The 17,043-nt window shown below is 33.8% G+C and overlaps 2 protein-coding genes across 2 annotated transcripts; one reads left to right on the top strand and one right to left on the bottom strand.

Moving 5' to 3' along the window:
• The first annotated feature begins 5,301 nt into the window (after positions 1-5,301).
• LOC121248086 (2-alkenal reductase (NADP(+)-dependent)-like) lies at positions 5,302-7,560 on the top strand. The gene is made up of 5 exons (XM_041146443.1): positions 5,302-5,671; positions 5,816-5,993; positions 6,652-6,818; positions 6,953-7,035; positions 7,120-7,560. Exons 1-5 carry the CDS (start codon positions 5,438-5,440, stop codon positions 7,493-7,495), a joined length of 1,038 nt encoding a protein of 345 aa, XP_041002377.1. The 5' UTR covers positions 5,302-5,437; the 3' UTR covers positions 7,496-7,560.
• Positions 7,561-11,108: 3,548 nt separating this feature from the next.
• Positions 11,109-13,976, bottom strand: LOC121250190 (beta-glucuronosyltransferase GlcAT14B-like). The gene is made up of 4 exons (XM_041149196.1): positions 13,147-13,976; positions 12,551-12,626; positions 12,302-12,417; positions 11,109-11,898 (listed from the first exon to the last, which is right to left on the bottom strand). Exons 1-4 carry the CDS (start codon positions 13,700-13,702, stop codon positions 11,381-11,383), a joined length of 1,266 nt encoding a protein of 421 aa, XP_041005130.1. The 5' UTR covers positions 13,703-13,976; the 3' UTR covers positions 11,109-11,380.
• Positions 13,977-17,043: the final 3,067 nt, after the last annotated feature.

Raw genomic sequence — 17,043 nt, 5'->3', positions numbered from 1 at the left:
TTTCTCAAAGTATTTGCTAGGGATTAATCATTCTTGAATGCAATTCAAGTCTGATCCAGAATCAATCATAGCAACTACAGATAATTGAAAATCACGAGAAACAACAATAGTAACTCTTGAAAACCATTTAGGAGGAATAGTATGACGGATCAAACATAACTGATTGTTACCAATTTTTTCATTTTGACTGGAATCAGATTCATTTGATTGCTCATTGTCAGAATGAATATCTTGATCAAACTGTTTATCAATTTTTAAACATAAAAATTCCTGTTTCAAGGTTTCATTTTCAGGTTTGAGAATGTTAATCTCTAATCTGAGTTCTATGATTTCTTTTTTAACAGAATTTATTTCACGTTGTAAATCAGAAATAGAAACATCTTTAGGTTTTTTCTTTTGAAATATTTCCAAATTGTCTTGAAAACTAATCCTTTGCTTAGAAGTCTCTGGTTCTTGGCGAACCATTGTCTTCTTAAGTTTAAGAAGATATTCTTCTTTAAACTCAAGATTTGTAATTTATGAAATTAAAATTAATAAAAGATTTTCTTGTTCTTTAACTTTGGTTAAAACATTGACGGTTTTACTCAAAGTTTTACAACAAAAATCATTGCAGTTGCAACCAAGCTGAATACCAGAAGAATCTGGAGATTCGGTCTCTGAGTGATATTCTGAATCACTGGAACTGATCTCTTGTATATCAGATGATGAAGAGGATCCTGTTTCTAGGAGTCGAAACAGTTCTTCTTAATCATTGCTATCAATATTCAATTGGTTAAACTTCTTTTTCAACTTATTAGGCTTCTTGAGACATTTATAAGCAAGATGCCCAGATTTACCGCAGTTGAAACATTTTCCTTTTGAAGAATTTTGAAAATTCTTTTTCTTAGAAAATGGATTTTTAGATTTTCTTTTATAAAAATCATCATTGGATTTTCTCCTTATACCACCATGAGGTTTAGAAAACTTAGTAGAATATTTATGCTTTCTTTTAGATAGAGCAATTGAAGGAAGGCCAAATTGTTTACAAAAAGTTCTCATTTCATATTTGGCTTTCTTGCTGTTTCTCATCTGTTCACAAAGCATTCTTTGATCATTGCACATACTAATACAAAATTTCTTTATTACACTAAAAATATCACCATAGGTGTAATTTTCGTAATTAAGAAATATCGAGATATTAGTAAGTTCTTCCTTCACTTTGTAAGCAAACAAACGAGGTAGACCATCAATAAATTTCTCCTTCCAGTAAGGCTTCTGGCTATCATCTCGAAGCATTACTCTAGAAATAAAAACATATTGGTACCATCTGTAATCTGACATCTGATGACATCGGAGATTATTTAACTGATCGCTGACGCGATTAGTTATGTTAGATGGTGTGCCAATAAAATGTTTTAAAATAGTATAAATCAAAGTATTGACACCATCAGGATACGTCATCCCAATATTTTCATCAAAGATAGGTAACCTTTCGTTATTACATTTTACAGCATTCTGAATGGTTTCCTTGGCAGTGGTCGTGAGATGTTTATCCCACCAATGGCGAAGTACACCAGAAAAACCTTGAGTTAAAATCATAACAATATCAGGTTGTCTGATATTATTGTTAATATAAGCATTTGCAACCAAAGACATTTTACTCATGGTATTGAGGATTTCTTGTTTAGATAATCCATCAATATTCCATTCGTAAACTTTGTCAGCAGAGTAAGAAGATTGGTTTTGAAAAACTTTTTCTTCAAACTGTAAATCAGGAGGAGTGGGTCTGGAATGCCAGTTTTTTGTGAGACTCATTGGTTTGGGTCCTTTTGAAGAGAACCTGGCAATTTTAGGTTTAAAATCGAGATCTTGGAAATTCTTCTCAAGTAAATCAATATCCTTTTCTCCAGATGAATCATTGTCAGATGATTCTTCTGTGGTTTCTATTAGAACTACTTCTTTTTCATTGCTTGTTAAAGCACTGGTAGAAGGTTATTCTTTCTTAAGATCAGCTATCATTTGATCTATTTTACCAATCGTCTTGGCCTATGAACTTTTGAAATCAATTTTAGGCCGACTTTCTGGTAAAATGATCAAGGGTTTTAGGTTTTTTTAGATTTTTCTCTGGCTGATCTTTAAGGAAAACCAAAGGATTTTCATGTTTGAAAACAGGATTTGAAGTAAAAATAGGCTTTTCAACCTTTTCTTCAATCTGATCTAACTGTTGCCCGATCGTATGAAGAGCAAGATTTACAAAGTTATTTTGCTAAATAACTTTTTTGGTTTCTTTTAAAATCTTGTCATTCTCAGGATCTCTAGAAACAGTTTCAGGGATTTTGAGAGGAGAAGCAGCTACTTCAGATCCTTTATAAGGAATAAATACTGTCTCTAAAGGCAGATGGCTAGCTTGGACTACCATCTTACATTCTTCCTTGACAAAATCTGTTTTAACAATATTTAAAGTATTTTTAGAAACATAATAATTTTCAACATAATCAAAGAAAAGAATATGCCTTTGGAGCTTACTCATTTCTTCTTTCCATTTACACTTGACGCGTAATTTTTTATTATCAAAAAATTTTACATGGTATGCTTTATGCTTTTCACGATTTTCTTTTGAACCATATTCATTCACAAGGGCAACTAAATCAAACTTGAAGGATTTGTTTAAAATAGTTAAACTATGATGAATAGGAGTGACATGAGCTACATGAGCTGCCATATCTGAAGCCGTAGGTGATAAAGATGAATTGTCTTCTTTTTTATCAGATTTATCATTTACGGACTTATCCTTAGAGGATTCAGTATCCTTAGCAAAATAAAAAGCAGAAGTAACTTGAAAGGATGTAGACAATCCTTTCAGTTTTAAAACAGGATTAGCAGGCTGCGCTGTTTGTACTGAATCTTCCAGAAATCGCTTGAGATTTTGGTCTCTTCATACTGGATTTTCAGAAACAGAACCAGTAAAGGAAAATCTAGACCCAGCAAAAGAATTTCTTCCTAGGCTTGGAGTACTAGTCTGATCAAAACTAATTTTAACAGTCTCATCTAAATATTGCCGAATATAATCAAGATTACAATCATTGGGAATATTTCTAATAGGAGGAACTTCATGTTCTAAAGTCCATTCATTGGGAAGAGAAATATCTTTCCAATAAACCATCTTTGGAACTTGAATATTTGCATCTGGGGTAGAACTCTGGATCAGTAGAGTTTTTCCACCAGTTGATTTTGCAATAGCTTTTAAATTTAAATTCATTTTTAAAAGACGATAGTAAATCTGAAAAATAAGAGCAAGGGGTTTGCTTCCTTCAAGCATGTCATAACCTGAAGTTAAAATACTTAAAGTTAAAGCTTTAAGAATATTTTTGTCATCTAAAGCAAGTGTTAAATCAAGAAAACAATTAAAATGAACTGGTCCTTCTGAAAGGGAGGATTGGATCATTCCAAGGATACTAGTTTCAAAATTGTTAAACCTAGCATCACGTAAACAAAATAGAACAGAAGCATTGATACATTTCCTGGTTAAAGGTTTGGCAGCAATTTGAACAGAACCAATATGCAAGTATTTGTAACCATTTTTCAAGAAATCAGTTATATGATCCTTGGAAAATAGGTAACATTTTTCTTATTTTTTGAAAGAGCATAGGTTTGTTCAACCGTTCTAACATTAAAAGCAGTTTGAACCCTAGAGGTTCGGTAGATTGAATTAGAATCAAGCTTTGAGATCTCCCATGATTCCAAAGTAGGTGAAACAGCTTCTTCGAAAGAGCAGTCTTCCTCATTAACTATGTCTGGTGGCATAGTTGAAATGGAACTAATGGTTGAATTAGATCTAGACATTCTATTCATTTTGTTATTAGACAACACCGACCTTTGCACTTTAGGAGCCTGCGAGTATCATCCTTATCCTGACCCGACAACCCAACTGCCCTAAACGCACTCCTGGCAAACGGGACTTACCTAGGTACTAGACAGACAATAATGGGATAAACCAGCCAAAGTAAGAACTCAGGGTGGGGGTTGTAGAAAAACAAAAAGAATGAAATGAAAAAAAGTAATTGCAACAATTAGATACCAGATTGGCTCTGATACCAAGGACAGCGGAACAAGAGTTGAAAGGAGAGAGGACAGAGTAAATCAGAGTATGCACAATTTAATGCAGACGGTTAAACCGACCATATGCATGTATGCATGAAAAATAGATAAGCAGAAAAATAATTGCATTGAAATATAACCTTAATAAAATTAATTACAAGGTTTAAAACAAGTAGTACGGATTTTATCGCTAGCTTCTTATTAATCTTTATACCATTCTATCCATACAAACAAGATCAAGAGAACTGTATGATCAGTACTTGAACAAATAATAATAATTTGGCTTCTTAATTTTATCTTTTAATTTATTCTTTTGGTTATTAGGATCAGTTATTAGCAGAAAAACAAAATAACATAAATAGGAATAGAAGAAAGCGTTTTTCTTGTAAGTCAAAGTACGTATATAAAAGTTAAAACGACGAATGTGGAATCACTAGACATGTACGTGTAACTCTCCTGACCACAAGAGGGTAGATACTTTTGAAGACGTCCTCGTTTGTATTCAAAACTCACCTCAACTCATCTCGATTCATATCATCTTATTATTACAAATTTTACAAATTTCCACACAAAATATAATACACAATTTAACTTTTTCAAATTCCAAAACAACTTTCTCAAATTTTCACACAAAATATAATAAATAATTCAGTTTTTATTCTACTATTCACAAAACATTTCAACCCATCTCAACTCATCTCTGAATCCAAACCACGTCTACACCTAATCCAATTGTACCTAGTTTGGATAGAATACTTTTTTATTATTTATTATTTTATTTAAGTAATAAAATATTTCAATGAAAATACTTTAATGTCTCGATTGTGTTTGGATAGTGAAATATTTTGAGATATTCTATAAATAATAGTGAAAAAATAATAAATAAAAACAATGATAAAAATATTAAATAGTAATAAATAATATTAATAAATAAATAAATAAATTATACTAAAATAATAAATAATAAATAATATTGAAGTATTCTATCCAAACTAGGTCAGTTGGACTAGGAGTAGTCTTCAAAAGCATCTACCCTGGAGAGGTACACGTACATACCTAGTGATTCCACCTTCGTCGTTTTATATACGTACTTTGTCTTACAAGAAAAACGCTTTCTTCTGTTCCTATTCATGTTATTTTGTTTTTCTGCTAATAACTGATCCTAATAACCAAAAGAGTAAATTAAAAGATAAAATTAAGAAGCCGAATTATTATTATTTGTTCGAGTACTGATCATACAGTTCTCTTGATCTTGTTTGTATCGCTAGCTTCTTATTAATTTACTTATATATATAGACCTTGAAACATGCACAGACCTAATTCAAACGGCACAAATTAAGAGCTGGGGAGAGTTACAATAATGGAAGTGACCAACAGGTACATAGTAACAAAGACTCACGTCGATGGTGCACCAGAAGAGTCACACTTCGAGCTGAAGACTGCATCTCTTGCTCTAACAGTGGAGCCTGGGTCCAACGATGTCGTAGTGAAGAATCTCTATGTATCGATTGACCCATACCAGCTTAACCGCATGAAGAGTTACAGCTCCTCTCAGAGTGCCATAAATTTTTCTGTCGGCATAACCCCCGGCGAGGTACGTATAATACCAAATTACGTATAATGTGATACTTAATTTGCCAAGATATATAATATAGAGATTTTGGTTGTTTTTTGTGAGTACTGCAACTAGTGCTGATGTAATTTCTGAGTTGTTTTGTGAATATATGGATTGATACAGGGTATTGATGCATATGGTGTTGCTAGAGTTGTGGCTTCTGGGAATTCCAAGGTCGAGAAAGATGACTTGGTTGTTGGTTTGATTGCCTGGGGAGAGTATAGCGTGGTAAAAGAAGGAAATATGTTAAGCAAATTGGATCCAATGGGATTTCCACTGACTTACCACGTTGGAATTCTAGGTATACGTAATTAGTTTCCCCTTCTCCTTGCCAACTAAATTGAACCAAATAATTCAAGTTGGGGGTGAGACAAAACACAAAATTTTTATCTAATCTCATCTTATCATTACACATTTTTCAAGTCCCTATACAAAATATAATAAACAATTCAACTTTTTCAAATCCCAAAACAATAATAATATTAAAATATAATATTCTAAACTTTTAAACAAAATATAAAATTCTCATCTCATCCCCCAAACCCAAGTGATTCCAAGTCTAAATTTCGAATCCATAGGAGTAAACAGTTACTGGGTGCCAATCAGACTTCCTCTTAAATTATCCGACATGCTTACGAGAACTAGAAACTCATTATTGAGAACTTGTGTACCTTCAAAATTGGTCGAGATTTTATTACTTTTAGGCCTCGTTTGTTTTTACAATACATCATGTCGCATCTTATCTAATTATTACAATTTTTTTAAATTTTCACACAAAATAAAATAAGTAATTTAACATTTTCAAATCATAAAACAACAATAATATTAAAAAAAATATATTTTAATAATATTTTATTTTATTTTCAATTTTTACCTCAACTCATTTCATCTGCGAAAACCCACCATTAGCATGCAGACTTTCCTTAACAACTTATATATTCCTTCGTTTGTTCCTGCAGGGTTTAGTGGATTGGCGGCTTATGGTGGGTTTTTTGAAGTATGCCAACCCAAGAAGGGGGAGAAAGTCTTTGTATCTACAGCTTCTGGATCCGTTGGAAATTTGGTTGGACAGTACGCCAAACTGTTTGGTTGCTATGTTGTTGGCTGCGCTGGGAGCAAGAAAAAGGTTCGCATGCATGCAACCCTTTTGTTCTTAATTGAACTTCGAAGCAATGCAAATGGTTTGAATCTCAGAGGAAAACTTTATTTTTTATGCTTCATTGAAACTTGAAACTTTATTTCATAATGAACCTATAATAGGTAGAATTGCTCAAAGAGAAGCTTGGATTTGATGAGGCATTCAACTACAAGGATGAAACAGATTTGAAGTCAACTTTGAAAAGGTAAAAACCTCAAAATATTATCTTTGAGGTCGGAGTTTAAGCTCTGAAAAAGAGATTATATACATATATTTTTCTGCACTGCAGGTACTTCCCTGATGGAATCGACATATATTTCGACAATGTGGGGTCTGAGATGCTGGAAGCAGCAGTTGCTAACATGAATACTTTTGGTAGAGTTGCAGTTTGTGGTGTAATTTCCGAATACACAAATGGAAAGCGAGCTGCTCCTGACATGCTTGATGTTGTGTACAATAGAATTACAATACGAGGGTTTTTGGCAGCTGATCACATGAATGTATACTCAGATTTCATATCAACAACTTCCGATCACCTTCGTACTGGAAATATGCAGGCCCTTGAAGATATCACTCCTGGTGTAGAGAACATACCGTCTGCTTTCATTGGACTCTTCAGCGGTGACAACATTGGAAAGAAAATTGTGAAGATTGCAGATGAATGAATGGAAAGAAAATAAAAAACTCATTTTGCTTGATTAATTAAGTGAAATAAACATATGATTAACCATCTGTGTTGTTATTTTGGAGATGGTAATTGTTGCACTACATCCTACCAAGGATTTCACCAACAATTCAAGCAATAATTATCAAGAGTTTAAATGGAACAAAAAAAAATATATATAATAAGTTTATTAGGATAATATTTTTTTGACCTCCTCTTGTTCTTGTTTGCAGCTGCAAAAACAAAATTTAAGACCCCGTTTGAAACTTGGACTCAACTAAGATAAATTCAGTTCAGTATAATTTTAAGCTAAATTTAGCATCCAAACACCTAACTCTCAAATCACTAAATTCATCTCAACTCAAAACTTCTTTACACGTGAGACCTATAAGGGAAGATTCCACAAATCAAGCCAAGGATCAAAAATCAGCCAGCTAGCCGAAAATCATGCTTGTAACAGTCATCATATCTCTGCAAATCAATTCTCTGCAACTGTTATTCTGTATAGCCATAACATTAGCTAGTTTCCTAAAATAAAGCTTGTAAAGTCTGTATTTAAATGTATATGAGTCTCTATAAGTGTAGGTAGTACAATTTGTTACTTTTCAGAGAAATAAAGATATTGCTCTTGCACAATTCTCATCATGGTATCAGTGGACCATCCTCTCACAAGTCACACACGAGTGAGTCCACTCACTCCATGACCTCACGCACCACGGATGCACAAATACCTTGTGCCGAAATCACTGAGTCTGTTGTCCATAGCCCACCCCCTGCAATAACCCGAACCCACACCATGATCACTCGATCAATGAACAACATCCACAAGCCGAAACAGTTTCACTCATTCACAAAACATCCCATTCAACCCACTATTGAACCAACCTGTGTGAGTCAAGCACTTCAAGACCCAAAATGGCGACATGCTATGTCTGAAGAACTCATTGCATTAATGAGACATGGTATGTGGGAATTAGTTCCCCCTCCTACACACTGCAAACCAATGGGTTGTAAATGGGTATTTCGAGTCAAGAGGAAAGTTGATGGGTCTGTTGATCGCTTTAAAGCACGACTTGTTGCTAAAGGGTATAATCAACACCCTGGCTTAGATTACAAAGAGGCATTTAGTCCAGTTGTGAAGTCGGCAACAATACGAACTGTCTTGACTATTGCTGTTATGCAAAGGTGGATTCTAAGACAACTTGACGTCAACAATGCATTTTTGCATGGAATGTTGACTGAAATGGTTTACATGGTTCAACCTCTGAGATTCAAGGATATTTCTAAGCCTAATCATGTTTGCCAATTACACAAGGTCATTTATGACCTCAAATAAGCACCAAGAGCCCGGCTCTCAAGAAAACCATTAAGAAGCTTAGATTTGTAAATTCTAAAGCTAATTCTTCATTATTTATATACAAAACCAGCTCTGTCACATGTTTTCTATTGGTATATGTGGACGACTTAGTCATAACTGGCAGTGATACTCAATTTGTTGCTTCAATAATTGCAAAACTAGGAAACTGTTTCTCCTTAAAAGACTTGGGCCAGCTCCATTTTTTTTTTCCATAGAAGTTATATCTACAAAATCTGGTCTTTTCTTGTCTCAGCATAAATACATTAGAGATATCATGTCCAGAAGTAATATGCTTGGTGCAAAATATGTGTCCACTCCATTGTCAACCACCACAGCCCTCAAACTCATTGATGGAAACCAGCTCAGTTGATAGCACCGAATTCATGAGTGTTATAGGTGCTCTTCAATACCTCTCTCTTACAAGGCCATACATTTCATTTGTAGTGAATAAACTCTCTCAATTCATGCATAAACCCACTGCAACTCATTGGACAGCTGCGAAGAGGCTTATTCATTACTTGAAACAAACAATTTTTCATGGACTTCACATCAAAAAAACCAGCTCATCAATTCTTACAACATATACTAATGCGGATTGGGCAGGGAACTTTGATAATAGAACTTCAACTTCTGGATACATAAGTTTCCTTGGCCCAATCCAATTTTGTGGAACTCAAAAAAACAAAGAGCAGTTGCTAGATCATCGACAGAGACTAAGTATAGAGCTCTTGCAAATGCGACTTCTAAAACCATTTGGCTACTTCAGTTATTTAAGGAACTCAGGCACTCTATATCTTCCACATCAAAGGTGCTTTGTGATAACTTGGGTGCCACACACCTGAGTTTAAATCTAGTCTAACACTCTCGAATGAAGCACATGCAAATTGATCTACACTTTGTCCGCGACATAGTTCAGAAAGGAACGCTCCAAGTTCATCATGTAAATACACAAGATCAGCTTGCTGACATTCTAACAAAACTACTGTCACAGCAACGCACGGAACAATTGAGGACCAAGATTGGCCTTGCGGATAGCAGCCCCATCTTGCAGGGGCGTATAAGAGAAGATTCCACAAATCAAGCCAAGGAGAAAAAATCAGCCAGCTAGCCGAAAATCATGCTTGTAACAGCCATCATATCTCTACAAATCAATTCTCTGTAACTGTTATTTTGTATAGCCATAACATTAGCTAGTTTCCTAAAATAAAGCTTGTAAAGTCTGTATTTAAATGTATACGAATCTCTGTAAATGTAGGCAGTACAGTTTGTTATTTTTCAGAGAAATAAAGATATTGCTCTTGCACAATTCTCATCAGGACTCAAAATCTTTTTCAACTCAACACCTCTTTACACGCAGGACCCCCAATTTTTTTTAACTTCTCATAAATATATATAAACTCATCTTAACATATAAACTCATTTTAGGTGGTCTCCACAAAACTCACTCTACTATCTCAACTCATTACTATTGATTAAGAATTCAACTCATCTCAACTCAGGTCAGCTCAAAATCCAAACGGGACCTAAATAAAGATACTCTCTAATTACCTTATCGAATTGAAGATGATTTCAATTGACAAAATCTAAAGAGTCTATATCCTTACTGCATGTTCTCATCTTGATGTAGTGAGAGAGAGGATTTGTATCCGTTCATAATTTCATTAGCTGGGAGGCACAATCTCGAGTCCAAACCAATTCCTGCCACTGAATAGGTGGACATGTACCTAAAATCAAGAGCCATTTAGAAATAAAATTTCATTATTTTATATTTAACATAATTTATATGAATATTGAAATCGGGAAAGAGTTTGGAGAAAGCCAAAGGAGACGTTGATTCTGGTACTAGTATTCTTTCATATTATATATAGATAGATAGATAGATAGATCGGAAGACTGGCTGGGAAACGGATGCAGAGGAAGTTGGAAAGTGGCTGGAATGAGGAAGAAGCCAGGTTGCAGTGTGATAGAGGCCATCTCTGCCATCCTCAGGCACATGAAATATGAAAGATGCTTGATTCTTTTTCCAATATCTTGAATTTCGAGGATTCGGACCACTCGATCAAATAATTTATATTATTTAATATCTATTGTAGGGCTTTGTAATATATCTCAAGGTGAATGTGCAGGGGAGTGAAACAGAGTAGAGTAAAACGAAACTATGAGTGGCGTTTTAACACGTGATTACAATTCTATAATATCTCTTTTTCCTTGTGTTTATGAAAGATTCAATAAAAATAAGGCACAATGCATCAGGAAATTGAAAAAGTACTGTTCTGTTAACTTTAATTAATATGCAAATAAATTTAAATGTTAAACTACAATTTGGGGCTATTAAACGACAAATATATTGTATTGGATATGGAAGGTAAAGCTGGATAATGTATTCTGGAAAGATAGTTATTTCCTTTCCCCACTTGGTTCCTAAAGCATTGCTATCCTTTCTGTTGGCCATTATTAAGTGACCCGAGGAGGAATGAACTCCGATTGGTTACTAATTTAAGATGGGATCTTTCTGCACAGGTATGGTTATCAAGCGCATTGCTTTGCATACAAATCCTCAGCTGACAGCAAACCATTGATGAGGCGTTTGAGCCTTTCAGCACCTGGACCTGGCCTGAGTTCAGTGGTGTTTGCTATGATCTGATGTGGAACAGTCATGTTTACATTTCCTTGGTGATTAAACCATCCACCAGGCACAAATCCATCAACATAGCGACCCAAAAGCTCTGAATCAATCTTCTCAAGAACAGGCTCATTCCTGCCAAATTTCCTTGCAAAGGGGGCATTGCTATCTACCATCCTTTGATAGTCATCGTTTGTGAGAAAATGTGGGTGTTGTTTGGGAGGATTGTCCCATGATATGAAGTGGAGGTCATGGTTTACAGTAGTATTCTGGAACTCTGGGGCATTGCAGATAACTGTATGAAAATACCCTTCAGGTGAAGAAAGAAAGTTGGCATAATACATAAGGACTACCCTCGGGAGGTTGTCCCATCCCCACAAACAAAACTCCACAAAAGGCCGGGAGAGCATCATCCAAGCGGAACCTGAAGAAATCAACGACCACACACCATGATTAACTACAAGGTTAAAACTAGGACCTGGTATACAAAAAAGAAAAAAAAAAAAAAACTAGAATCAATGTTTCAAAATCCGAGGAACAAGCATTTGGGTCCCTAAACTTACATTATGCCTCTCTGAAATGCAGATAATAACTAATATTTTTTATGATAGCACAGAATCATTCGATATCAGCCTAGCCAAAATTATGTCTTGTTGATGTTAGGTTCATAGAAGATCTTTTTTGTCCTTCCATTTTTGTGGGTCACTCGTGAAATTTCATATACTGTTCTAACAATTGGAAGGGCTAAAACTATTAAGTAGCCGTGGGGAAAAAGAGGCATAAAAATTCAGATAAAGTAAAGAGGCAAAAGAAGTAGTATTCCTCACCCGTAAATAGCCTATATGCAGTTGGAACACGCCTTTGCTCTGACATCCAAAATACATCTGATTTACGCAGGCTATACAAACCTGGATCAATTATAACAGGCTTGGCTCTCTGATACCTGTGGATTTCGAAGGATTTGCACTTTTTAAGCAGAGTTTTATTCAATTATGCAGACAATTCTTGTGCTGCTTTTGAACTAATTCAACCAGAATTAAAAACAACTGACAAAAGAAAAAGGATTAGCCAAATACTCCTTCCAGCCAATGTCACTTGTATGCTCAATAAAATTAAGGTTTCTTGGAATAGCTGACAATGTATGAAGCAGATCTGTGATACAGAAAAGAAGTTACAAATTGAATGCATCAGAAAGTTGCGATAGAGAGTAACCCCTAGACTAGTATCATTTTTTTTTATACAATTTTCCACAAATACATTAGTCAATTTAATAAAAACAATGCTATAATTAGACACAATCAGCTCAGCTTTTGGGATAATAACTTGAAAGCAGCAAATTAAACACATCTGTAGTGGGTAATAAGCCAAAAACTGGAAATAACAAATCATATGCATAGTAATTCAAGGATGAGCAGAACTAGCAACAACTTGACAGTTGACTCCCACAAAAATGCACAAACACCGAGTCAAGAAAAAACCATCACCCACGTATAACTGTATTTTTTCTACTCTCGAAGACATTCACTCAGTTTTGTAGAGAAAATACTCAAAGTCATACCCATTTCACAAGTTAAAGCACAATACCAAAGCAACTTAATTTATACCCAAAGAGAGCTTATCGGTAGTGGCAAAACCCAAAATTCAACCAGCACGGGTTATTAAGTTTCCTTACCGTCTTGGGTCACCAAGGGATAATCCGAAGCACTCAAGTTAATGAACCAATCCCAGTCTCCCCCATCCCTCAACAAAATCGCCGCCGCGTGAAGCGTATTGCTCACCATCGTGGGCCCCCGATACGTAACCAAATTCGCTCTAACAACCATCCTCACGTTCCCGAACCCCTTAAACAGCGGCTCGTTCCTCAGAAAGCTAGCCAGCACCAGCCGTTCCTCGGCCGAGGCCTCCAGGTCCAAGTGCACCGCGTACTGGTTCCTCGGATGGTACAGAGCCTTGAGCGTCCTCTTCAAGCTCTCCCCGTCACCCCTCGACCCGGAGATTAAGTACGCCAGCCTCGGAACCGAATCTTTAGAATTACCAGAAGAGACACGCAACTTCGATTCCACGAAGGATGGAACCTGGTTCTTGACGTTGGTTTGGTGGTAGAAGCGCCAGGATGGGTTGAAGGAGGTAAAAACAGTAATGAATACAAGCAAGGTAGACAGTAGAAGAGTGATGCCTAACGCAAGAAACCACTTCTTCTTCTTCTGCTGTGGCTTATTTGTCTCCATGCCAAGAAAAAATATCACTACTACTATTATTCTACTCAGGGTCAAGGATTAAAAATGTGAGACGGAGCTAGGATCTGGGTTGGTTTGTTGGTGTCGAATGTCGTCGGTCTAGCGCACACAGAGTGGAGCCTGGAGGCCGGGAAAGGGATTGACGATTCCAAATAATTATTAGCACTGTGGGTGGGTGCGACTGTGGGAGTGCAGTAAGAAGGTGGGTGATAAAAGATACTCTTTTTTTCAATGGGGGAAGCTTTTGGGGAGGATGACAATTTTGATCTCCTCTATTAATATCTCTACGTGCCGATCGATCTGTGGTCACAAGAGAAGCAGAGTTAGCTGTAAAGGAATAACTGTGACCCTTTCTGGTGGGACCTTAGATTGGCTTTATTGCTACAGAAAATTGCTTTTCTTTCTGAAAAATAAATGGTTTTGTGTAATTTTTTTTTTTTTTTTTAAGTAAGTTAATATTGATATATAAAACCATGAAATACATAATATAGCTGGTAGCTTAATTATACAGAGCTGTTCGGAGGATATTTTTTATTATGAAATTGTAATAAACACTGGGGAATTCATATTAAGAAAATGTTGCTAAGAGCTTATGTTGTCGTTACCTATTGCACTAAATTGTATGCGCATCAATTTTTAAATCGATATATTTTTAAACAAGTTAATATTGATATATAAAACCATAAAATACAGAGTATATTGTTTTGTTATGCTTGATGGAGAGTTTTGGGTGTAATAGATTTATGAGGTTATTTTTTGCGAGTTTTTTTATTTATTATATCTATATATCACATATTTGATTAAAAAATTAAAAATAAAAATGCGTATAGTGTGTAAAACAATGAATTTCATTGTTTGCTAAACCTGTGGTGGATTTGGAGTTGACTGGAAGTTCTGAGTTTTGACTTGGAGTTTGTGATCGGGTTTGTATAGTAATATTTTTTTTCATTTCATCTTATTTTATTTTAATATCTAAATATTATAAATATTTTTTAATTTTTAATTTTTAATCATTATAATTTTCTTTACCTTTAAAAAAAAATACAAAACTCTATTCAATTTTTTAAAATTTTAAAACAAAAATTATATTCTAATAATATTTTAAATTTATAATATTTTATTTAATTTTTTCTCTCTCATTTCTCAAAACTCAATAAAAATATGAACTCAAATTATTTCATTAATATTTACGTATCATCACATCTCACTCTCCTAAAGAGGTTCAAAATTTATTACTTGGTTTATATTTACAATTCATCTCAATTCATTTCACTATTATTCATTATTATTTATCAATTTTAATTTATAAATTTCACTATTATTCACAATCTATCTCATTACTATTCACAATTAATTTCAACTCATCTCAACTTTTGTTTATGTAATCTCTCAGTTTTTATGCTAATATTAATTACGCCATGTCAGCACCAATAATAGATTACCACGCAGACAAAAATTTTAAAAAATAAAGTGAATGAACCTCTAACGTTGTAACGCAGTCATTGGAGATTATGGTATTGCTTTATAAGGTTGGCGGAGAGGAAATAACACGGGGTTTGGCAGTCTTGCACGGCGAAAAATGAGATGGAACATGTGCACCACATTGGCGTGAAAAAAGTACTGAATGTTGAGATATTAAAGTGAATTGAGTTAAATTGAGTTGAAATGATAAAATATTATTAGAATATTATTTTTTAATATTATTATTATTTTAAAATTTAAAAAAATTAAATTATTTATTATATTTGTATTAAAATTTAAAAAAATTGTAATGATGAATTGAGATGAATTGAGAGAAGTTAAAAATCCAAACAAAGCCTTAATTTCTTTTTATAGTTTTATGTGCATGGCTCTGTTAGGTAAGGAGCAATTTGTTTGTGCTGTGGTGAGTGAATGGTGTTCTTTATTTGGCCCTACTATGGCTTGTGTGTCCTACTTTGTTTTGGTTTTCTTTTTCCCTATTGGTGAATTAATGAGTAAGAATTCGGCTATCTTTTTTTTATAAATATTTTAACCACAAAAAAAAAAAAAAATTCATGAAAAAAATTTATAAACTAACATGCTTTAATATGATACATTAGATTATACAGTTACTTTTATTATAAAGTAAATCTAACGTCTCTATCAATATATGTTAATTTATTTTTATGAGAATTATTCTGTTCATACCACTCCTCATTTTTTTTTCCTTTTTTGTTGTTGTGTTGCTTCTTGATCTAGCTTTCATTAATAACTTCACCCCTATAACTTATAAGTTGTTTCGTTAAAGTTTCTTTTAATGGGTGTGTATATATATATATATATATATATATATATATATTAAAATGCTTCTTACATATTCTTAGGCTGGATTTGGTTTTACATATTTTTGAAATTATTTTATCATATCTTATCACATTTCAACATCTAAATACCATTAAAAAATAAACATTTTTTAATTTTAAATTTTTAAATTTTCAAAATTTTTATCTAATCATTACCTATTCATTACAACTTTTTCAAACTTTCAAACAAAATAAAAAGAAAATAATAATTTTTTCAAATCTCAAAATAAAAATAATATTAAAAAATTATACGCTAACCCTCTTTTAAATTTATAATTTTTTTATTCAATTTTTTTTTCTCTCATTTTTCAAAATTTTATAGAAATCTTAAATCAAACTATGCCATTACTATTCACAAATTATATCTCACAAATTTTTTATTTCATTTGTATAACCAAATAAGATGTTAGAGAAACTATTGAGATGTAACTGATTAGAGGAAAATCAATGAGAGGGAAAATGAGGAGAAATTCTAGAATCTTATGTAACCTGAAGACTACGAGTAAAGTACACGAAAATATAAAGTAGAGTAACTAAGGTACATTGTAACTAATTGTGCACGTGATTACATGTAATTAAAATTAATATCATACAATAAACTGGTAATAGCCCCTCAAGCTAGAATATGTAAATTGAGAACAACCAGCTTGTTGAGAAGAGTATGAAATCTGTCAAAAGCCAAGGGTTTATTGAAGAAATCAGTCAACTGATGTTCAGAAGAAACATGAAGAGTCACGACAGCACCATCTTGAATCATATATTTGATTAAATGACAATCTATTTCTATATGCTTAGTTCTTTCATGAAAAACTGGATTAGTTGTAATATGAATGGCTGCTTGACTATCACAATACAAAACAAAGGAGAAGAAAATGAAATGTCAAAATCAGCAAACAGAGAGATAAGCCATTTTATTTCACAACAAGTGGAAGCCATAGAACGATACTTACCTTCAGCAGATGATTTGGAGACAGTGACTTGCTTCTTAGACTTCCATGAAATTAAGAA

Source organism: Juglans microcarpa x Juglans regia, chromosome 2D, assembly GCF_004785595.1.
Source record: "Juglans microcarpa x Juglans regia isolate MS1-56 chromosome 2D, Jm3101_v1.0, whole genome shotgun sequence".
In the NCBI taxonomy this organism is placed as follows: domain Eukaryota; kingdom Viridiplantae; phylum Streptophyta; class Magnoliopsida; order Fagales; family Juglandaceae; genus Juglans; species Juglans microcarpa x Juglans regia.
The sequence above is the reverse complement of the archived record's forward strand: the minus strand, read 5'-3'. Positions and strand labels throughout refer to the sequence as shown.